Source organism: Pipistrellus hanaki, assembly GCF_964339955.1.
Source record: "Pipistrellus hanaki genome assembly, chromosome: 3".
Lineage (NCBI taxonomy): Eukaryota > Metazoa > Chordata > Mammalia > Chiroptera > Vespertilionidae > Pipistrellus > Pipistrellus hanaki.
The window spans coordinates 155,189,604-155,214,492 of record NC_140505.1 but is presented as its reverse complement, the minus strand read 5'-3'; the positions used below and the strand labels follow the sequence as shown (position 1 = coordinate 155,214,492).

General features: G+C 40.2%; 1 protein-coding gene across 1 annotated transcript in view; it reads left to right on the top strand.

The window, feature by feature from the left end:
- FAR2 (fatty acyl-CoA reductase 2) overlaps window positions 1-24,889 on the top strand; it is a 119,585-nt gene that overhangs the window by 49,649 nt on the left and 45,047 nt on the right. The window contains exon 2 of the mRNA XM_084877144.1: window positions 11,241-11,469. Coding sequence (XP_084733270.1) covers window positions 11,281-11,469 — 189 coding nt within the window. The 5' untranslated portion in view covers window positions 11,241-11,280. The remainder of the gene's footprint in view (window positions 1-11,240; window positions 11,470-24,889) is intronic.

The window sequence follows — 24,889 nt, the reverse complement described above, 5'->3', positions numbered from 1 at the left end:
TATAATATTTCAATTGCGTTTGATCATTTTATTAAATTTGCCTGGAAAAATCAATTAAAAATGGAATTTAATTTCCATACTCAAATCAGAAGTTATTTATTCCAGCTCAAGTCTGACAATAAGGATGTGTGTGTGTGTGTGTGTGTGTGTGTGTGTGTGTGTGTGTTTTCTTTAAATAATCAACTCTAAAGCACTCAAGAGGCTGATTTTTCTATTCTGTTGGATGGGGGATAATTGGAATGGGCCTTCATTCCATAAATGTTTCAACTCTTTTTTCTTCAACTGGATTCTCTCTATGGGACATGTTCAAACACTATACATACCAAAATAGCGATTTATTAAACTTAAGCAGTACCTTTAAAAGATATTGATAAGATACTTAAGTTGTAAATATATGAAAGTGCAATGATATGAAAGATGTATGATTGTGTGGACTACCTGATGGGTCCCAAGTGAGCCTTCATTGCCTCATGTCCTTTTCTGAAACTAAGGGATACGAAAATAACATTAAATAATTAGTAAATTAGTAATTAGTTAACTTTGTAAATGAGAAACTTTTGGGCCTCATAGCTGTACTGCATCACAATTGAGCTGTTTTGTACTGAATAAAGTTTCTTTACTTACCACACCCCCAAATGTTGGGCAAGTTGCTCACCCTCTTTAAGCCTCCCTTTTTTCATCTGACATAGTCATGCCAGCTTCATAGGATTGCTATAAGGATTAAATGGGTTAACACATATGAACCCTTAACAGAAATCCTGGGGCAAAAAAAAATCTAAGCTATTGTTGTTATTGTTAGTATTGTTGGTCTAAGTTTACAGTTTCAGGACAGCTATCCAATAAGACTATAGGACAAAATGCAGATGTGGAAATTGTAAGATAAACAAAAAAAGTTAATGAAGACAATCATATTCTCCCTACAGTGGAGTTGCCTAGTAGTTGTACATTAGTGTACCTTCCGACTCCATAAAGCCTCACCTGGTTTCAGTTTTTGAAAGGATTGCAGCTCCAGTAAGTTATTTCCAAACTGAGTATAGGTGAGGAGATAAAAGTGCATGCTCTTTACCCTGGAGAATGTTTAAATAAAGGCATCTTGCTAGTTTCATACAGAAGAAAAGAGTCATTGGAGACAGAGTTTCTGGGTTCAAATTCCTGCTCTTCTATTATTAGACTTGCACAATTTATTTAAACTCCCTGAGCTGAACACTGTATGGGTAATGTTAACTCATGGGTAGGAAGTAGATCACTTTTCTTCTGTTTTGAGTGGGTACTCTATGTATTTCTAATATTTGTCCCAAGACTTTCAACATGATTATGTTGTCATTTTGCCTTTACACAAGAGTGCTCATTTGTTACCTCATGAAATTATTGCAAGAATTCTCTGAGAAAATAATAACATGGTACATGGAACATTTGTACCATAGGAAGTGCTCAATAAATGTTAGTGTCCCTTTTAATTTCTTTTGTTGGATGATATGTACACTAAGAAATGTTGAAAAAATGATGCATATTTAAAAATTGTAATTGTTCATTTGAAAAAAAAGAATTAAAAAAAAAAAAAAACCTCAGGTATGCCATCAGAACAAGCCCTCATGCCTGCCCTCTGAGGCCCAAGGAACGATAGCAGCCTCTGTTCTCTTTTGTTTTTCAAATAGTACATGGACCTCTCTCATTGGTCAATTGCAAGTAAAACCAATCTAGCAAGAGAGTCAAGGAAGGGTGGCCTCCAACTTCCTACAATAGAGAGAGTTGAGAAGGCAAGTTCGAAGCATCAACAGGCAACGCCCCACCTAGTACATCCCTTTTGGTACGCTCACTTGCTCACACCCTTCCCACTAGGTTTAAACTTCCAAACGACATCATGCTTTTACCTAATGTGATGCAACAACTATCCTTCATGCAATAAGGCGCTTCACCTTCTTCCCAAAATCCTATCCACTATCCATCTCTCATGTCCATTCCTCTTCCAATTCAGTGGAACTTGCTTTTGTCATCCTGTGACTTGAAGTCTAAATTAAAAGGTTTCCCATCAACAACACACCCTGTAGAAAATAACCAAGGCCCGGCCAGCATGGCTCAGTAATTGAGCATCAACCTATGAACCAGGAGGTCATAGTTCGATTCTCTGTCAGAGCACAAGCCTGATTTTTGGGTTTCATCCCCAGTATGAGGTGTGCTGTGCAGGAGGCAGCCAATCAGTGGTTCTCATCATTGATGCTTCTCAATGTATATGGATAATGTATAAAAGGTTAATCCACTATCTCTGACATCATGGTTTCTTATTATCTATTTAATTTCTGACCATTAACAGGAATTCTCCCCTCCATTTTTCTTAGGGTCAATGAACACTGTTTGGGTAATGTTAACTTGTAGGTAAGAAGTAGATCACTTTTCTTCTCTATTGAGTAGGTACTCTATGTATTTCTAATATTTGTCCCAAGACTTTCAACATGTTTATGTTGTCATTTTGCCTTTACACAAGAATATTGCAATGGATTGTTTCCAGGAAGATTTATCCAGGCAGATTGCTTTATTAAACAATCGATTTTCTTCAAGAACACTGTAAAATAAGAAATATTTGTGTCAACCAAGGAAACATCTGAAAAAGCAGCATTCTCTTGACTATAGGAAAAACAATTTTTTTGAAGAATTTTTTATGTTGCATTTAATTTTCCAGGGCAATTAACATATGCCCTGTTCTAGATTTGACACTTGGACAAATAGTCACAAACTATTTTTATTTCATTGGTATACTTTGCTAAGGTCAATACAATTGGCTTTCATTTTGTTTTGTTTTTAATAAAGAGTAGGTTTTTCCAACCTCATTACAGGCACTAACCTAATATACATTGTCCTCAAATATTTTAATAATCTTGTATTTCAACCTTGTATATTGGTTTTGATGTTTCCAAATAAAACAAAAAGATAGTCAGGACTTCCCATCTTAAAAATACTGGGGTAATGTCTCCATGTTTCCTTCTGAAAAATGACACCCCCTTTCTTAATATTACATTTACTTTAAAGGTTTAAATTTAAACGTTATTATTTATAAGTATTGTACTATAAAAATGTCATTTGAGGAACTTGCTAACAAATTATTTTTGTGGTTATTTATTTCATTTCCCCCATCATATTCTAACAGAAAAATCTAAACTTCCTGAATTTTAAAGTGTAAACTTCCTGAAGCCTAGACTGGCATCTACAGAGTCACAAAGACTGTCTTTGTCTGAGGCAGAAGAAAAACAGAGACTACTAAGGGTTTTGTTTGTCTTCATTTGCAGAAACTCAGCAAAGTTCTTTCTGTAGTTACTCAGTTTTGACGTTCTTTTCAGCCAGGTCAACAATAGTTGTTTTCAAAAGCAATTCCACCCATGATAGAGGATCTTCTAAAGCCCATATTCCCCACTGAGTGTGGCATGCTGTGCTTCCTTCCGATTGCGGTTTACCTGTCTGTCCTATTGGGATTTGTCTATTCTGAAGTTGTCTGTTTTTAACTATTGTAATGATGAAGAAACAAAGTAAGATAAAGTGTGAAGATCCTGGAAGGCATCTGCTATGTTTCAATAAATCCTTATGGAAAACTTGGACACCTGATTTTTAACCCAGCTCCACAGGGAGTCCCTATGAGCATCACTGTTCTAGCAATCTCACTTTAAATTCATGATGTACCTGCTTACAGTTTCATCTCTCAATCTAAAGAAAATACAACAACAACAACAACAACAAAAAAAAAATAGTCCTGAACAACAAAAGGAAATCGGTTGGCAAAGTAAAGATGCCAGAATCCTTTTTAAAAGATTACATTTATTTGTTCTTTGATTTATTCATCCATTTATTTTTTTTAAAAAAATCACAATTGTCTACCAACTGCTGGGCTTTCCCCGTAAGTCCGGAGGATAGTGATGAGCATAGGCAGTTCCTGTCCTCAGGGAGTTTAAAGTCTAGCTGGGGAGCACTTTTAATCAGGACATCATACAGATAAGTGGCAAATTACAATGGTGGCAAGTACTGACAGAGAAAGGTGTACAAAAGAATTTAAATTACAGCTTAGACTGAAAGGTCAGGGATAGCTTCTCAGTGGAAGGGACAAACTGATATCTGAAGGATGACTGGGCAATGACAAGACAAATATGTACTAGAGAACATTCCAATAAAGGGAACATCATGCAGTCAATGTGTCCGGCTGGTGCTGAGCAGACAACAGTGAACAAAACAAACTCCCTGCCCACCTGGGACTTACATTTTAATTTTTTTTTCTTTTTTATTAATTTCAGAGAGGAAGAAAGAGGGAAAGAGAGATAGAAAAATCAATGATGAGAGGAAATAATTTATTGGCTGCCTTCTGCACACCCCCTACTGGGGATCCAGCCCATAATCTGGGCATGTGCCCTAGACCGTAATCAAACCCAGAACCCTTCAGTCCACAGGCTAATGCTCTACTCACTGAGCAAAACCATTAGCAGGGCCACCTAAGACCATCAGAAAACACAGATACTTACATTATGATTCATAACAGTAGCAAAATTACCATTATGAAGTAGCAACGACAATCATTTTATGGTTGGGGGTCACCACAGCATGAGGAACTACATTAAAAGGTCACAGCATTAGAAAGGTTGAGAACCACTGACTTAGAGGCTGTATGGTAATGGTTTGGATCAGTTTGTCATAAGCAAAGGTAGTGAGAAGTGGACAGATCCTGAATTCACTTTGTAGGTAGGGCTGATGGGATTTGCTGAAGATTGGGTAGTGTGAGAAAAAGAGAGTCCAGGTGGCCTCATTGTCTTTGCACTGATCAACACAAAGAATAGAATTTTTCTTTACTGAGATGGGAAAGATTATAAGAGGAGTAGGTTGGGGAGAGGTGGTTGAGTCGCTTATTTTTTTAATGCTAGGAATTTTACTCTCTATTTAAAGGCCAGTTTTGAAAATGCATTCTGAATTTGTACTAGAGAAAGATTAAGCTATACATATGCTACTTAGATAAGGTGGGCATAGATATGTGGATACAATATAATGTTTGGATGTTTATGTATGGATGTAAACGTGCTAAACACACTTAACTGTCTTTCTCTAGTATTTCTATGACTTTACATTTGAAAGAAATTGAAATATACCTTCTCTAGAAAATGAAGGAGGAATTTCTGTAAAGTTTAGATTTATTTTGTCTAGATATTCTCCAAATTGTGATTTCTGTTTTTATGCATATACACGACTCTGTTTCCTTCCCTTCTGAGGGAATAAATAAATAAATAAATAAATAAATAAATATTAAAAAAATAAAATTAAAATTAAAATTGTTGCTCCTTCCCTCCTCTGGTCTCTCTAGCTCAATTTCTCCCTTCTTCCTTCCTTCCTTCCTTCCTTCCTTCCTTCCTTCCTTCCTTCCTTCCTTCTTTCTTTCTTTCTTTCTTTCTTTCTTTCTTTCTTTCTTTCTTTCTTTCATTTCGCAAACTGCAGTGTTTTTGCAGACTTCATTGTGACCTGTCAATGCTCCCAATATTTTCTTTGGTGTTGTATTTTGGGCTCCTTTCAAAAAAATATGTATAAAATATAAAATCCTTCCTTTCATTCCTGTGTCAACGTTTGAAACGAAGAGCAAACAGTCTTGTTTTTCTTGTTGCATATTAAACAGCTGAACCTGTGTTGCTCTCTGTCTTGCCTGACTTTCATTGCCTGACTTCCACTCCCTGGAGCCACCTCCATGGCTCCAGGGAGTGGTTGGTTCCTGGGAGTGTTGTGAAGGGTGTGGCCCAGGACCCTAGGGTGTGTGTCTAAGTGGTGAGGAACGCCCCCACCTCTCTAGGGTCACTGTGGAGAAATCACTCATGGGTACATCCAGTGATTGTGACAGGTGTCACACCTGAGGGTTTTGGAGAACTGAGTCTGAACACTGAGCATGCACCTTGCCTCGGGGTAATTTTGTAAGTCCATTTCAATACACAGTATTTCATGTTACAAACAAATGATTTACAAGGGTTTTGACACAGAACTTCAGGGTTTCTGTGGCCTGGAGAGGAACATGTATGTAAATTTGAGGTCTTTGTCTTGACAGCTTGACTCCATTTAGAACTGGTAACCTAAAATGACAAAATGCAGTAATAAGACAAAAAGCTTCCTTCCTTTAAATCAACTCCTCTATGTGACCCCCAGAGACCATTTTACTGGCGAGTTTACCCCTTCTCTAAATTAGTGACCTATCCACATGGGGAAAGTCTGCATTCTGAAAAGAGCATGCTGCTTTTAAATCCTTTAAATCACATTGAGACTCATATCCAATGCCCACGTGCCCTGATGCAGTCATTGGGATGCAGCCCAAGTGGACAGCACTGTAGTACCATTTCCCTCACAAGCAACTCAATTCTTAACACCTACCGTGCTCTCAATCTGCTCATATATTCTATTCATGATAAAGAAATGTGGAATTAGAGTTACTGCTCTAACCCTGGAAATCCCCTTAAACTCTCAATAGTGCATCTGAATTGAATTCATCTGCTACACCAATATGCATACAGATTAGTAGCATTATCCTTAGAGTCATTACTTGTTAAGGAAAGATAAAAGTACTCCAACAGTAAAAATTAGTGTTAGCAGAGGACAGTGGAGAAAAAAGCCTCTTTTATCTTTCTACACGTGGATAATGGTTCGTGGAATACCTTTGGAATTAGTGAGATCAACTGGAAAGCCTTGCTCTACCACTTGTGTGGCCCCATTCACAAGTTAACCTCTGCAACTCCCCTTACTTGTAAGATGCGTGTAAGAGTTTGTGGAAATGCAGGAAGACCAACCAAATGGGAACAAGTGTGGGCCATTCATTCCGAGCCTGCAAGAACAAGGGCGGCATCACCCCCACTTGTGCTTTGGCACAGACTCCAAAGCAAAGGAGCTAGAAAGCTTCCTAGGGGAGAAATGGAAGGCTTCGGGGCTGCCCTGTTGGAGATTATTGGCATGGAGAAGCTACAGGTAGGCATGTTAACTACAAGTGGGGCATCCCATGTGATTGGTTAGTGGCAGATATGTGGCTTTCTCTGGTGCTAAATTGAAAATAGGGACAAAAATTAGGGAAGCTGTCAGTTGTTAATCAAGTCCTGGCTGTTTGGGGCTGAATGTTACAGTAGCTATGGGTTGTTTGGATTGCCCTTAGAAGTAGCAATTTGACTTCCAGACAATGGGATTTACAGCTGGCTGGCTTCCTGAGTTGTGTATTGTAGATAAGAGGTTGGGTTCTTGAGCAGATTGCTGCAGGTTGTGGGTCAAAGCTCTTTTTTTTCTACAAGGTCTGGCCATTGCTCACGTGTATATTCAGTCTCTCAGTTGGACCCATGAAAAGCATCCATCACAGTGCTATCATTTGGTGGGTGCTCAATAAATAAAGTACAGTGTCAGCAAGTGTTTGAAACCACTGCTCTCTGGCACCTTTTTCTTGATGTCTGTGCTGGAGTTTGTTTCAGAACTGGGTAGACGTAGGAAAGCCAGATTATGTTGGTATAACTAGGTCCTTTTCTGTGGAATTATGTCAGAGTTGGAATGGTACATCAGTTGTAAGAAAAACACCTGTGAATTCCTTAGGAGAGTCTGAAATTGCCCATTCTGTTAATTTCACTTTCAGGAACTGTCTAAGCCCAAAAGAAACTGCAGGGTCCTAACAGGTCTCTCCATTCATCCTGAGTTTAAGATGTATTCTGGGGATACCAATGGAGCATCGGCCTGCAGACTGAAAGGTCCCAGGTTCAATTCCAGTCAAGGGCATGTACCTTGGTTGCGGGCACATCTCCAGTAAGAGGTGTGCAAGAGGCAGCTGATCAATGTTTCTCTCTCATTGATGTTTCTAACTCTCTATCTCTCTTCCTTCCTCTCTATAAAAAAGTAAATAAAATATATTAAAACACACACACACACACACACACACAAGGCAAGCCCTGGCCTAGTCAGCAGTTCGAAACATATGTCTCCTTCTGAAGTTGCATATCCTCCACAAAGGACTCTAAAATTATTTTAATGTTTAAAGTAAGTCTTTTAATGAGTTAATTACATTAGGAGTTAACAATTGCTAGACCTTGCAAAGCTATGCCATATGGAATGGGTTTGAGGGAACCAGTTTTTATAGAGGAGCTTCTGGGACCAGCAACCATGCCTTAGCCTGAGAGTAGAAGCAAGAAACAGAGGAACCATCTCTGAAGCAGCTTTGATCTGAGGATGGACATTCTCTCTGACCTTTTTCAGAATCGGTTGCCTTGATTGGAGTCACGGTCACCGTGGTCACCAGGTCTTGATGACCGGGCGGTCAGTGCCAGGAGACACGGCTGTATGTTTTGTTTTCCTCTCAGAGCACTCTGTGTACCCTGCTATGGTTTCTGTTGTGTTTGAGAAGTATCTGGGCTATGGACAGAGCAGGCAAAGTCCATTCTTTGAGGACATATCAAGCCTTCCTTTGTCCCACAAGAAATAAGCTTGGGAGAGGTATGTTTCCTGCTCTCTAAAATTCTTCATCACAATTGCAAAACTGTGTTTGGAACCAAAATGCCTTAACAGTATATTTGCATTTTTAGAAAATGTGACTCCACTAAAGCATATGAGATTACAAACAATGATATTAGCAGAAGAAATAAGGTTGGAGACCCTCTATCCAAACTCAGTTTTCCTTCCTTAATTTTTCTGCCACAAGCCATGCTCACATGTGCCAAATGTTAGAGTGGAGAAGTGTGGTGCCTACACATTTTCACATAGAAAAGAATTGGCAAGAAGTCTGCTCCTTTAGTGGAGTTGTGTTTGGTGATAACACTGTATTTGCTTTGATGATTGATTGAGTTATAAATTGTTTCCTCCTATTTCCAAAAGAGGGTATAGAAAATGCTTCAGAGAGAACATTTAAAGTAAATGTCAAAAGGAAAAGCAAGAGCCATTAAGAGGAAAAAATGTGGAACTAGTGACTATATTAATAGCTAATACTTAATAATAGTATGTACTTAATATATTCTACGTGACATATTTTTAAGATTTTTATATGTGTTCACTCATAGAATTCTTACCACAGCACTATTAAGTGGAGTCTTCTGTTGCCCCCAGTTTATTGCAGCGTAGAGATTAATAACTTGCCTGGGGTCACACAGCTAATAAGTGATAGACTGGGATTTGATTTCAGGCAGTTTCTGTTAGAACCTGTGACCTAACCTAGGATGTTATTGAAACTCGTGACACCACTTTTCTGAGCATCAAGGCAGGCAAGGCAAGAATAGTCTGTATTTTTCCAAAGTGCTCAATTCTTGAGAAAATGGTTGAATAGCTTACAATATGAATAGTGTGATATAATATGACAAAAAATAATTAATTGATGTCTTATACAAGGTCCAAATGTGTTTCTCAAAATAATATTTCTCACATCAACCCTCAATTAAAGGGGTTTAAATAGCAGCTCAATAAGTCTAGCAAATGTGATATGAAATCCAGATTTCCTAAAGCGAATAGTATTGATGTGATTTCTGTCATCCATCCCAGTTTTATCTACATTTGTAACAGTCTTGTTTATTTATGTGCTTATCTGTATTGTCTTGTTTATTTATGTGCTTATCTTTGTATCCCTGGCCTCCTCTGCTGGAGTGAAAACATGGCAGGTACCCAAAACTATTTGTTGCATAATTTCATGAATGAATGAATCTTCCAAAGGCAAAGAGTCCTGCTCAAGAACAGAGGCACAAGATCCTCCGAGTATAAATCATGACTATAAATTATAATGTGCACATTATAACTATGAAAGGTCATTGTTCCTGAGGTGTTAATGTCAGAGTGACCTTGACCGAAACTGAAGAGGCTGGGTGTGGACTCTTGGACTTGTTGCAATTCTCCTTTATAACCCCTATGCCAAGGCCAGTCCCTGGAGTTGTGTTATGCAAGATCCACACCAGCCCCTTCCAAGCAGACAGGATCTGCTGCAGCCTGAAGAGTCAGTGGACAGAAAGGAAGTCTGCTCCCCTAGAGCCAGCACCGCCTTCACTCAAAGCTCAGATGCTGCTTCCAATCAACAGTCTTTTACTACCTGGGGCTTAAAGACAAACACTCCTGCTGCGTTTCTACCACATGGGGATTATTCGTCTGGAGTGCCAGCATCCAAGTGGGGCAGCTGGCTCCCATCACCCTCTCCCCAGGCTGTGGAAACAGGGCTTACCCAGCCTCTGTCTGTGGCCTCCCTGTGCAACCTTCTCCACCCTTTCTCCTTTGCCATGCTTCAACCCTGTGAGCAGCATATGAAGGAAAGGATGGCACTCGACCCATTTTCAGCTCAAGGAAGAGAAGATCTCAATTCAGAAATGACTGAGTAGGTAGGACAGGGTCAGTCAGCACAAGTGAAACCAAAAGTTATTTGCTCCAGTAATATCTCTAAATAAAACTCCAAAGAGCTCTGGCCAGTGTTTCTCAGTGGTTAGAGCGTCACCCCATGCACCTAAGGGTCGAGAGTTCGATTTCTGGTCAGGGTACATACCCAGGTTGCAGGGTCGATCCCCAGTTAGGCGTGTCAAAGAGGCAGCCGTCTGATGCCTCTCTCTCACAGCTATGTTTCTTTCTCCTTCTAGAATCAATGAAAACATGTCCTTGAGTGAGGATTTAGAGGGGGAAAAAAACTGCAATGAAATAATAATTACATCCTAATTTTTAAAGTTTTATAGCTGTTCTAAGTTTTGGGTTAACAGGTTATAGAGCCACTCCTCGCCTTATTATTTACATTCTTGCAACCCTGAACTCCTTTTATTCCCCCCCCCCCCCCCCGATCAGCATGCTACACCACACCCTGGACCTTTGTTCTTTCTCTTTCTTTATTTGGCTTGGAACACACTTACCGCAGCCCTTCTCTGTCTTCAACTTTCACCTCAGGTGTCGCATTCCTGAAATTTCCAGGTCCTGCTATGCACCCCTCCACTGTGCCCCTTTGTGTCAGCACTTACCATGTTATATACTGCATAGCAGTCTCTACCTGTCTGTCCCCTGCATTCAACTATGAGCAATTCCTTGAGAGCAGGAACCATGTTTCACCCATTTCTTGCCCACACTTCCCAGCATAAAGCCTGGCATGTACAGTGAGCGGAATAAATATTGATTGCCACGAATCATGTTGTCAATAAGCCCTGATGACTATCACTCTCACCTTGCCCCGCATTCAAAATTCTGAGAGCACCAAGAACCGTTTAGATGACTGCACATTAGAATTTCCAGGGATGACATCTTCTGTTGTTTCTCTTCCTTTCCAGGAACCTCTTTCTGGGGCCGCGAGAGACCAAGGGAAGAATCATGTCCACGATCGCAGCTTTCTATGGTGGCAAGTCCATTCTCATCACCGGGGCCACGGGCTTCCTGGGGAAAGTCTTGATGGAAAAGCTGTTTCGCACCAGCCCGGACCTGAAAGTCATTTATATCCTCGTGAGGCCCAAGGCCGGCCAGACACTGCAGCAGAGGGTCGTCCAGATCTTAAATAGTAAGGTATGCCTCCTGGGGAGAGACTTAGGGCAAGTCTACTCCCTACGGTGTCGTAGTAGGGCCTCAAATGGCAGGTGAAGGTCAGGACGTGGGGGCAGAAGGAGGAGAGGATTCCAACAAGATAACCACCAACTGCTTCTGGGAATGGATAGGTCGTGGTGCTTTCCAATAAGAGAGAAGAGAGTGCTTAGGCTCTGTCCCGGGCAAGTGATCAGGGAGCCTCCCTGTGGGAAAGGAACATTTGGGGGAGCAAAGGGACCAGGTGCTGCGAGGCTCTGGATCCAGGGCCTGTTAAGAATGACATGGATAACACTGAGGGCAGCTTGCTCAGGAGGCAGAACTAATGGGGAGCTGTCATTGGCCCAGAGCTCTCTTGTACATTCCATAAGCCAGTGGGAGTCAAGACTCAGGGTTCATTCTGGAGTCAAAATGTTATATTCGCTTCAAGGAGTCACCTTTGTGACAAACACTATGGGGAGGATGAATGAAAAAGAAATACAGGTTAATGTAAAAGGAGAACTGTCTCCTCTGAGCCCAGAAGAAAGGATTAATGTGAGCCAGGAGAGAATGGCATGTATTGCCACAGGAGCTTTCCTCCAGCCTGTAGAATATGTGTCATGTGCAGGCATTTCAGGGTTTTATTTCTGGTAATTAGAAGACTTCTTCAAAGTAGCTGTTACCTATTTATGGTGAGATCATTGCGGTACAGACTGGCAATTTTGCAAAGGATTCACAACAAGGGGGGCTGGTTGTGACTGTGGGTTTCAGACTCGTCTATGATTCAGGAGTTTGCAGTCTTTCTATCACAGTCTTCTCGGTACCTACCTTAGCGGAAAAGGGATTCGGCTGGGTAGTGCTTATATTTTTGGTTTGGGGTTGATATTTTGATTTTGTCACTTATGAGATATTCTCTAAACCCGTGGTTTGAAAAGAAGGCCAGGCATCTCACACACCTTCCCTGATGAGTTCTTGATCAGTAAGGCCTTGAGAAGTTGTACTTTGGGACACTGTGATTGTGTTAAAAACTACAAACAAAATTGAAAGCAGTCTTCAGTCTGGAGAAAGCACCAGGGTTTGTTAGTTTGTGAAAACCACGTTTTTTAGCAAGGACGAAAATTATTAACATAATTGTCTCCAGCTTAGTTTTATTCTTCCTTTTGACATGTCACTGATCCCTGAGAAATCCAGAAAGCTTGGAGCGATACAGAGGAAAATAAGGTCGGGTGAAAGCTTACAATTGCTTAATGCGGAGGGGTTTGGTTTGAGGAAGGACCCAGAGAAGTTCTACTAGTAACAGGTTAGATCCCTTGTGGGTCCATTTGAGGCGGGGCATGTTAGGGCCTTCGGGGCTGGTGAGAGGAAAGGAAATCTGGCCTGGGAGGGTCATATGCTGAGGAGTAACCTGCAGCTCTCAGGCAGTTCCAGAAATGTAATAAGCACGGAATCCTCCAGTTTTCAAAGAAGTGCACAAAAGTCAAGTTCTGCAAAACTAGCATCAATAACATGATAATTATAACTACTTATTGAGTGTCGGCAAAAGGACAGATTTATTTATTTATTTATTTATTTATTTATTTATTTATTTATTTAGTCCTCACAACAACAATCCAAGGAAGGGTTCTTTATTTTTCTCCATTCAAGATCATATTGTATTTTTCCCCTTTTATTATTATGACATATCACAGAAATGGCCATATAGATGCCTGTTGTAACATAGTCTCGTCTCTGTAGCTGCCTCTTCTGATAGGTCTTGACCTGGTGGTTGCCTTTGACGATAGTGCCTCCGTTAGCTATAGTGCTGGATAGTGCCCAGCCCTGTGGTGGCTGTCTGTTGCCATAGTGAGAGCCTCTCCCTCTCAGGATAGCAGAAGCCTCTGCAAATAGTGACTTCCTCTCTTGAGTGACTTCCTCTCCGATAGCAACTGCTTCTTGAGATAGTGCCCAGCTGGGAAGCTGCCTCTGGCATTAGTAGCTGCCTGCTGCAACGTAACCCAGCCTGGTAGCCGCCGACTGCGATATTGTCCAGCCCAGTGGTTGCCCGTCGGGAAAATTAGGGGATTCTAAGGCAATGTGTATTTTTTTGAAGTTTAATTTAATTTTATTGAATTTATTGTGATGGCATTGGTTAATAAAATTACATATGTCTCAGGTGTACAGTTCTATAACATATCATCTGCATATTGTATTGTGTGTTCACCATGCCAACTCTCCTTCCATCACCATTTATTTCTCCTTTACCTTTCTCCCCTTCCCACCCCGCTCAAATTCCAAGTATTCGACATTGTTTTTTTATTTTTTTTAATATATTTTATTGATTTTTTTTTTTTTAGAGAAGAAGAGAGAGGGATAGAGAGTTAGAAACATCGATGAGAGAGAATGATCAGCTGCCTCTTGCACACCCCCTACTAGGGATGTGGGGATGTGCCCGCAACCAAGGTACATGCCCTTGACCGGAATCGAACCTGGGACCTTTCAGCCCGGAGTCCAATGCTCTATCCACTGAGCCAAACCGGTTTCGGCTCAATGTTGTCTTTTTAAAACATGTTTTTGTTTCTTTCACATCTGGGAAGCTTCTAAGGAAAATAAGCCAGATTTCATGTGTTGAACATGAACATGCTCACCACACCCCGTGCTTTTCAACATGTGGGTGCCGAGGTTTTCTAACCTGGCTGCTTTGTCTCTTATGAAAAATGTGCCCCTTTTATTATAAACTAACCAGCTTTCCATCTTAACCAAACCAGTTTCAGATACAGAAATTGATATTTTCTTTATTTTGCTATCTTGAATATTGCTTTGCTTAAAAAAACATGATGTCCCCTGCTAGAACAAATAAGTAGTTGGAAATAAATCCTACAGTTGTGAAATTCCAAGAAGTAATGAGAGTATTTTGAGGTTCATTAGTGCCATAAAGATGTGGTTGTTTTGTGTGCTTTGTTTTGTTTTCCCACAACAACTAGGTTCCAACTGCCTGTAATCTACTCTGAATAACTTCATAAGAAAACACCAAGACAAAATCCATACATAAAACCCCAAATAGCTGAAATTACATTAAGACTGAGGTAGTTAATTAAGAGTAATTGCAGGGTCAGCATATAAACAAAGTTTCATTGAGAGAATACTGTATTTTTCTGTGTATAAGACACTATTTTTTTTCTAAAATCATTAAACTGAAAATTGAGGGGCATCTTATACACAGAAGTCAGCCAAGGAGGGAGCCACGCAGGTGTGTAGCTGCCCATACCTTGTCAAACAGGCTTCCTCCAATCACGAGCCTTATTGTTACTGACGTCAACTGATGTTTTAATTGAAGGTGAAGGTGGAGGTGGTGGTGGGGGTGAGAGTGGGGGAGGGGGTGGGGGTGCCAGGTGCTGGTCTGGAGTGTTCTGACCCCATAAAGATTTTTTTTAAATGAAAAGATAAATACCAGTGATCGATTATCTTACTCTGCAAAATTCAAACTGAATGTCATCAGCTATACAAAAGAGCGTGGAAATAGAGCTGCATAGAGACCATTTGGATCTCCTCCCACTGAATGTATGGTCAGACAGTGGAGAAAACAGGAAGAACAACGCCTTAAGATACCAAAAAAAGAAGGTCTTAAGAGGAAAACCAGCAAAATATTTAAAATATTGATTTCTTAATTTTGGGTTTGGAAAGGGTGGTGGTCTTATATATGGGAGTGTCTTATACACAGAAAAATATGGTACCAACAATGGGTGGGTCTTTTCCTAACAAATCAGAGTAATCAGACAAGGGAAGGGTCACAGAGAGATTATGCTGGGTTTGGAATGCAGCATCATAGAAGACAAGGCGCTAGTCAAGATTTCCAGGAAAGACCTATCCTGCATGATGTAACCAGAAAGTGGATTCATAAACAAAGGAGGGCTTGGCAGGCTGTACTGTATAATTCAAGTCAACTTCTCTGGAAAATGTGAATTATTCAATAAGCCCTCAGTTGGCCCCTAACTAAATCAACTTTGAAATACCCTGCAGGGTCACACACTGGGCCCTCAGTTCACAGACCAATTGATTGTGTCTCAGACAATAGAAGGTGGTAAATTTTAATTAAACAGTTAATTGAGTCCTTTTGTAAGACTGTCACTGTTTGGTCATTTTCTAGAAGACATTATATAAATTAATCTTTAAGAGCAAAAGGAATGCATTTAAAGAAATTAATATTGGCCCTAACCAGTTTGGCTCAGTGGATAGAGCGTTGGCCTGCAGACTGAGGGTCCCAGGTTAGATTCCGGTCAAGGGCATATACCTTGGTTTTGGGCACATCTCCAGTAGAGTGTGTGCAATAGGCAGCTGATCAATGTTTCTCTCTCATCGATGTTTCTAACTCTCTCTCACCCTTCCTCTCTGTAAAAAATCAATAAAATATATATTTTTAAAAGAAATTAACTTTGAAGTAATAATAAAGAAAACCAACAACTTCTAATTAAAAACATTAATACTGAGCCAAATAACATCTGCAAAGAAAAGGCCAACAATCTGACCTTGTTGAGTATTAAGAAACACCCAAATGAAATGTTAATTTCTTTTTTTGTAAAGTTCTGTGTTGATTTATAAAGACCCTTTGATAAAAAAAACAAAACAAAAAATTCTCCTATTTTGTAAAAGCTGCTTATCCCTTCTTCCAAAAATAAATTTCTAATTCACTTTAATATTTCTGTTATATCTCTACATAAGGTAAAGACAACTGGAAAAAAGTTTATAATATAAATCCCCAAAGCCAGTTTTGTTCCATTACTATATTTTTTCCTAAGAAACTAATTATCCCACAAAAATCAAGAGACCTCTATAAACTTGGGACAACTAGAGGGAATATAATCTTGCCAGGCATTTAAATTTCTCATGTCTAACAAACACTTTTAAAGACCTCTAACTGGTTTTCAGTTTGACAGTTACTCAGCTGAGATTAGTTGAAGCATGTTAAGCTTCTCCCCTGTGGGCCATTTCCTTTCTTTCAAGAGAAAAAGAAAAAAATTTAAAGAAATTGATTTAGTCCTGGGGAAATATTAAAGGTCAGAGGAACAGAAGCAATTTATTTTCTTGATTCCTTATTTTCTTCTACAATACCATTTGCTAGTTAACTCAATCACTGACATGATTTCAGGTATCCAACTTCTTTCCTTCTTTTTAAATAGTTTCCAATCATGCAAAGCCTTTAAAAAAAAAAAAAAAAAAAAAAAAAAAAAAAAAAAAAAAAAAAAGCTTCAAAATACCTGTACTAGTTTCACACAAACAGTCACTAAGCAGCAAGATTTAGCATGACTCTGGAACACATTCAGTTTTCAGAGGTATCTGGATCTCATGGTCTAACCAGAAACCTTGAGATGACCAGACACACAAATACCCACGCGTAGCTGTCAGATTAGCAGCTTTGGAAAAATGGACTATTGTGGAAGCAGAAAGGGAGTTTTTCTATTATTAGGAGCCTATTAAGTGGCAGGCACTACCCTAGACATCTGACTTTCATTACCCTATTTAATCTTCACAAAACTGTGGTGTGCCTTATTGTAACCTCTACAGATGAGGAAATTAATCCAAAAATGTTGCCATCTATCTAAGGAATGACAAAGCAGAATTTCTCTTTTTTTTTTCTTTTAATATGTTTTTATTGATTTCAGAGAGAGTTAGGAAAAGGGAGAGAGAGAGAGAGAGAGAGAGAGAGAGAGAGAGAGAGAGAGATCAATGGGCTGTCTCCTTTACACCCCCAGTTAGTTGAGCCTACAAGCTGGATATGTGCCCTGACTGGGAATCGAGCTGTGACCTCCTGGTTCTTGGTTTGATGCTCAATCACTGAGCCACACCCACTGGACAAGAAAGCAGAAATTCAGTTCAGTTCTTTCATCTCTAAATCGCCCGTGCTTTTCCCGCTACATTGCATTGCCCCCTCTAGGACATTACTGCTTCTAACCAGGTACTTAATTCTCCAGAAGAACTCTGTGCACCTGGCCTTGGTGTGAGAACAAGGCATTCCCAAGGTGCTGGACTGAACATTGTGTGGCCTCTAGCATTTATGTAAACTAAATTAAAATCTTGTTGAATGCAAAATTGTTTTTAACAATAGCAGAGTGTCTGCTGAATCCTTAGTTCTCCAGGTCATTTAATGAGATAGTCCAGTGATTAGCATTGTAGATAAACTAGATGCCCAGTGCATGAAATTCATGCACAGATAGGGTCCCTAGGCCTGGCCAGCAATCAAGGATGATCTGTGGGGTGAGTGGCAGGGCAATTGGGGGGCCTCTGCTGGCACCCCTTGGAGGTGACTGGCAGGGTGATCTAGGGATGGCACAGCCCACTCACCAGCCACCCCGCCCCCACGGTCACCCCGCCACCATTGCCAGTTGCCTCTGCGAAAGGTGACCAGCAAGGTGATCAGGAATGGCGCCAGCCTCAATACCCACTGCCACCGTCAGTTATCTCCTTCTCCAGAGTGACAGGTGGGGCAATTGGAGAGCCCCTGCTGGCACCCGTCTTGGCTAGCCTGGGGCCTGTGGGCTAAGGCAGCTCCTGTGTTGAGCATCTGCCCCTGATGGTCAGTGATAGCAACCAGTTCTACCAGTCATTCCACTGTTAGGTCGATTTGCATATTAGGCTTTTATTACGTAGGACTAGAAGCCCAGTACTGAAATTCATGTATGAGGGGGCTGGGGGCGGGGGGTAATTGTCCTTCAGCCCAGCCTGCACCCTCTCCAATCTGGGACCCCTCAAGGGATGTATGATTGCCCTCTCACAATCTAGGACTGGGATTGGGCCTAAATGGGCGGTCAGACATCCTTCTCACAATCCAGGACTGCTGGCTCCCAACTGTGCACCTGCCTCTGCCTAATTGCCCCTAATCACTTCTTCCTGCCAGCCTGCTCAATGCTTAACTGCTCCCTGGCCTGCCTGATTGCCCCCAACTGCCCTTCCCTGCCAGACTGGTCAATCCTTACTGCCCTCCCCTGCTGAACTGGTCCCCCCAACTGCCCTCCTCTGTAGGCTTGGGTCCCCCACAACTATCCTCCCCTGAAGGCCTGGTCCCCCCACAATTGCCCTCCCCTATCAGCTATCTTGTGGTGTCCATCTTGTGTCCACATGGGGGCAGTTATCTTTGATCACATGGGGCAGCCATCTTGTGTCTTGGAGTGATGGTAAATTTGCATATTACTCTTTTATTAGATAGGGTGGGCACCAGAAGACACTCACCCAAGAGGTGAGTCATTTGCCCCAGTCACACAGCTAATATGATAGAATTACCGGGTTTCCCGGAAAATAAGACAGTGTCTTATATTAATTTTTTCTCCCAAAGTTGCGCTAGGTTTTATTTTCAGGGGATGTCTTATCTTTCCATGCAGTAGGTCTTATTTTCGGAGGATGTCTCATTTTCGGGGAAACACGGTAGGATACAAACCCTGGGCTTCCTGACTCCAAGAGCCTGACTGATCTTCATTGATAGCTCTCCCCTTCCCTGTGTATCAGACTCACTAGAGACTTGCACAAAGCACAAGTGCCCAAGCTTCCACTCAGAACCGTGGAGTCAGGCTCTCCTCAGTGAGGACATCTGGGTTTTTTGGTTTTGGTTTTTGGTTTTGTAAACAGCTTCCCAGGCAAGCCTGCTCTGTGCCGAAGTTTGATAACCACACTACCACACAACACTGCATTATAGTCCTGAAGAAATTGTCCTCGCAAAGCAGTGAAAACTTCTAGGCCAGTTTTTATATCTTATGGGAGTTCATTGATGAGCTGCCAAATCCCAACACTTTTTAAATTTTTGAATCTTTACATTGGGTACGATGGTTTTATTTTCCTTAATCTGCATGTACTTATTTGTGTTTAATTGTTCTCAACTTACATTATATTCTTTATTAACAAGTCTTTCTTGTTTGAGAGCTAACTGGGATGACCCATTGGTTTGCTTTTCATCCACACTCTAAAATTTCTCTGACAAATGTTACAGGTTCTCTTTGGCTTTAGAATACCAGCTATTTTACAAAGATTGCCCTTTAGTCAAAGGAAACTTATCTTTTTTTTTTCTTAATATTAAGCAGATTTTAATGGATTATTAGGACTAAATAACGTAGTAATATTTGAAGAGAGGGACTCAGTAAACTGAATAAGCATTACTAGTAAAGATTCTCTTGATCATAAAAGGTTTTATTACCTCAATGATGCCCAGGAACCTCTTTGTGCATACCTCCAACATGAGGTCATGTGGATGGTGGGGGTTCAAGTTCAGGACTTCGACATTGCTTCAAAAGCACCATATAAATGCCCTGCCCCCATCCCTTGCCCAAGTTCTGCTTTTAATAAAAAAAACAAAAAAAAACAAAAAAAAACAAAAAAAAACAGAAGTCAAGTTATATCTAAGGAGTTTATTGGTTCCAAAATAATTTCTCTTTCTGGCTTTCTCATTCTGCTGAATTTTCTTACTTAGGATTTTCTTTACTAAGTTTCTCTCTTGCCATAAATAAGACTGTCACTTGAGTTTAAAAACAAATTAGGAGAAAGAATACTTGCCTGTGTAGGGTCAAATCAAGGGAGCACTCCTAAACTTTCCAAGAAAAAAACAAAAAAGTATTGCTTTGTTATCAGTTTGAAATGCTTGGCTCACAACCCAGCTGCTATCTTCCAGGGACCACAGTGGCTCCTGCCACTCGTTTTCCTAAGAGGAGAAGCAGCCGTCCCTCGGCTTGAGTTTTCCTAAATGGCGAGTGGTTGTTTCTTCCTTACCATCTCAGTTTTATGCCATCAAGTAAAGGATAAATGAGAAGGAATAATATCAGAATCTAAAATTTAAAATGATTAAGTTCCTCATTGGTGGGGCGCTTCAGTGAAATGTTTGGAATTATGTTTTTCCCTCGTTTTTATTCCATCCACTTTTTCTGACCTTTCCACCATGTTTCACATTAGTGATACCCCCAAATGGCAAGCTGGGACTCTTCTCGCAGGTTCTTGTTCTATGAAGTTTGAAAAATAAATTCTCAGACTAAAAGATTTTAAGCAAAAGTGTATAAGTTTATTGCAAGGGTATACAAACTCCCCCTGGGGAGGGGTCCCCAAAACAAAGAACCCTGCTCTCTCTCCAAGATGGGAAAAAACGGTCCAGTGAGTCTCTTTGTCTACGGGTTTATAAAGGCTCGAAACTTCTTTTTTTTAATATATATTTTATTGATTTTTTACAGAGAGGAGGAGAGAGAGGAGCTAGAAACATCGATGAGAGAGAAACATCGACCAGCTGCCTCTTGCACACCCCCTTCCGGTGATGTGCCCACAACCAATGTACATGCCCTTAACCAGAATCGAACCTGGGACCTTTCAGTCAGCAGACCGACGCTCTATCACTGAGCCAAACCAATTTTGGCTCGAAACTTCTTTATCTGTTCGTCCTACTTTCTAATTGGGCCCTTCCTTATTTTATGTCCCCATGTTTTCCTAATTGGCCTCTTTCCCCATTTTCCCTGCGTGGTATCAATTTCCAAGTCCCAAAGCTCACCCAGTGCTCTCCTCCTCTTCATCCCCTTACCTTGTAACATTTTTTTAAACAATCTGGTGGGTTGGAGCCATTTCTGCCCATCAGATATGTATTCCTCTCCATGGGCCCTTACCCTAAAACTGCGTTTTGCCTAACTGCCTCTCCTGTCTCTAAAATCCTTTCATTAGCAAAAGAAATGTTCAGAAGAGCTGATATCTATCGAGGATCCTCGTGCATCATTTCATCTGTCCTTTGGGCTTGTCATTATTACAAAGGAGAAAGGTTTGCTCTGCTCTGAGAATTTCCAGCTGGCACTGTCAGTCAGTACAGAGGGCCCAGGGTGTCTTCATTTAGGAGCAGTGATCTGCTACCTTTCATCCTCCCGCTATGAAAGAGCTGGGAGCCAAGCAATTTCAGGAATCAAGCCCCATTCATGATTCTATTAGTATTCTCACAGTAATTAATTTTAATTTAATAAACAAAATTTGAATCCTTTCAATGAACTGGGAGCTGCCAAGCATAGATGGATAAGAATCAAGGAGTTTACAAACCAGTTTGGGGTGAAATTTAAGCCCTGGCTTTATAAATGGACATGAATGTTCGGAGTCAGTGTTTCTCCAAGTATGTCAGACCTATCGGCGGAGCTTGTTAAGAAATATAACTTCCTGGGTGACAAAACAAACCTAGCAGGCCCAGGTCTCTGAGGGTGGAGTATAGGAATCATTTTTAACCAGTCCCCAGATTATTCTTTTGCCTACTGCTTGAAAACCACTGATATCCTGTAACTACCCTGGGAAGTCATAAAGGGAAATGACATTTGTTCATCAGTAATAATCTGTGTTATCATCCCAAATAAAGAAGTTCTCATCTTGGGATCAGTAAAAATGAACTAAAGAACTTCATGTAAAATCCAAAGTCCTGATTATGCCCCAGTAATTTCTTACTTATTGGGCCCCACTTACTGTGTATGTGAGTGCATGCTGAGGTTAAAAGCATAGGTTTGGGGATGCAAAAACCTCAGGATAAATTGAGTAATGAGAGCAAGAACCTATGTTCTGTATGGCTGAGCTATTTAAACTTTAAAGTGAAAATAATAACACCTACCACACAGGATTAGTAGTTTGATTCATTGACTTTAAATAAATATATACCCCCACTTCCATTTCTCCCAACCTCCAGCCCCGGCCTCTGGCAACAATCACCAATCTGTTCTTTGTATTATGAGCTTGTTTTTCATTTTGCTTTGTTTTTTAAAATTACACATATTGGAGAGATCATACAGTATCTGCTTTTCTCTGTCTGACTTATTTTACTAGCATAATCTCTTTGAGGTCCACCCATGTTGTCACAAATGGCAACATTCATTATTTTTCATGGCAAAATAACATTCCATTTTATATAGAGGCCTGGTGCACAAATTCGTACTCAGGTGGGGTCCAGCCAGCCTGCCTCGATCGGGGCCAATTGGGCTGGGCTGGCTGGGGGGAGGGGACGCAGAAAGTTGGCTGGCTGGCCCTGCTCCCTGGTTGAACTCTTGGTCAAAGTCTCGATCAAGGGGACAATTTGCATATTAGCCTTTTATTATATAGGATATTCCAACTATACTAATAAAAGGGTGATATGCTAATTAGACCAGACATATTACAGACGGCCCTCTGGACATCCTTCCAGACAAAACTGTGGCTGCGAGAGCTGAGGCAAGCTGTCAAAGCTGGGAGGGCCTATTGCAGAGCCCCAGCAGTCGGACAGAGATTGGGCCTAAACCAGCAGTCAAACATCCCCCAAGTGGTCCCCATTTGGAGGCCCCCTCACCCCTGTGAACAAATTTCATGCACCAGGTCATTAGTTATATATATATTCCATTATCTATATATAATTTCTTTATTATTTTTTTTATTATTTTTTTTAATATATTTTTATTGATTTTTACAGAGAGGAAGGGAGAGAGATAGAGAGTTAGAAACTTCGATGAGAGAGAGAGTCATCGATCAGCCGCCTCTTGCACACCCCCCACTGGAGATGTGCCCGCAACAGAGGTACATGCCCTTGACCCGAATCAAACCTAAGACCTTTCAGTCCGCAGGACAATGCTCTATCCACTGAGCCAAACCAGTTTCGGCATATATATAATTTCTTTACCCATTCATCTGTCAATGGACGCCTAGGCTGTTTTCATATCATGGCTACTGTAAATAATGCTGCAATGAACACGACAATGCATATATCTTTTCAAATTTATGTTTTTGTTTTCTTAGGATAAATACCCAGAAGTGGACTTGCTGAGTCATGTGATAATTTTGTTTTTAATTTTTTGAGGCATCTATGTACTATTTTCCATAGTGGCTGCACCAATTTACAATCCCACCAACAGTGCATAAGGGTTCCCTTTTTCCTACATTCTCTCCAATATTTGGTATTTCTTGTCTTTTTTATGATAGACATTCTAACAAGTATGAAGTCATATCTCATGGTTTTCATTTGCATTTCTATGATGATTAATGATATTGAACATCTTTTCATGTGTCTATTGGTCGTCTGTATGTCATCTTTGGAAATGTCTATTCAGATCTTCTGCTCAATTTGATATTTTTTTGCTATTGAGTTGTATGTTTTTTTAAAAAACATATTTTAAATATTAGCCCCTTTTTAGATATATATTCTCCCATTGAATAAGTTGCCTTTTCATTTTTGTTACTGGTTTCTTTTGATGTGCAGAAGTTTTTTTTTACTATAATGTAGTCCCACTTATTTTTTTTTTTCCTTTGTTGCTTTTGATGTTGATTAAAAAATCATTGCCAAGACCTATGTCAAAGAGATTAGCACCATGTTTTCTTCTAGGATCTTTAGGATTTCAGGTATTGTGTTCTAGTCTTTAATCTATTTTGACCTAATTTGGGGGCATAATATCAGATAGTGTTCCAGTTTCATTCATTTGCATGTAGCTGTCCAATTTTCCCAACACCGTTTATTAAAGAGACTGTCTTTTCCCCTTTGTATATTCTTGCTCCTTAGTTGTAAATTAATTGATCACATATGAATGGATTTATTTCTGGGCTCTCTATTCTGTTCCACCAATCTATGTGTCTGTCTTTTTTTTTTTTTTTTAATATATTTTATTGATTTTTCACAGAGAAAGAGAGAGGGATAGAGAATTAGAAACATCGATGAGAGAGAATCATCGATCAGCTGCCTCTTGCACACCCCCCACTGGGGATGCGCCCGCAACCAAGGTACATGCCCCTGACCGGAATCGAACCCGGGACCCTTCAGTCCCCAAGCCGACGCTCTATCCATTGAGCCAAACCGGTCCCGGCATATGTGTCTGTCTTGATGCCAATACCATACTGTTTTAATTGCTACTACTTTGTATTATAGTTTGAAATAAGGGAGCATGATACCTCCACCTTTGTTCTTTCTTGAGATTGCTTTGGCTATGAAGGGTTTTGAGTGGTTCCATAAAAATTTTAGAATTATTTGTTCTATTTCTTTTTAAAATGTGATTGATATTTTGATAGGGATTGCATTTGAATTTATAGATTGCTTTATGTAGGATGGCCATTTTAACAGTATAGATTCTTTCAATCCATTGAATATCTCCTTTTACTTAATTGTGTCTTCTGCAGTTTCTTTCATGGAGCCCAAAATTACAAATAAATTTTTAATATGAATACTTGCTAGTGATCCCCATGCAGTTTGATTGGGGGATAACACCTTGAAAAGTACTGACCTGGTGGATGGCAGTTTGGGGATACAAATCTAGCATTCTCTGTAGGATGTAACAGTATTTACAGAGTGTTGTTTTATTAGAAATTATAGCAATATGGTGAGATTCAGATAAGGCATGTTATATAATGCAGCTAATTCATTGATTTCTTTTGACTCATAATAATCATTTATTATTTGGATCAGAAAACTTAGATTTTTTTAAGTGGACTATTTCATTCAAATATGCTCTCTCAT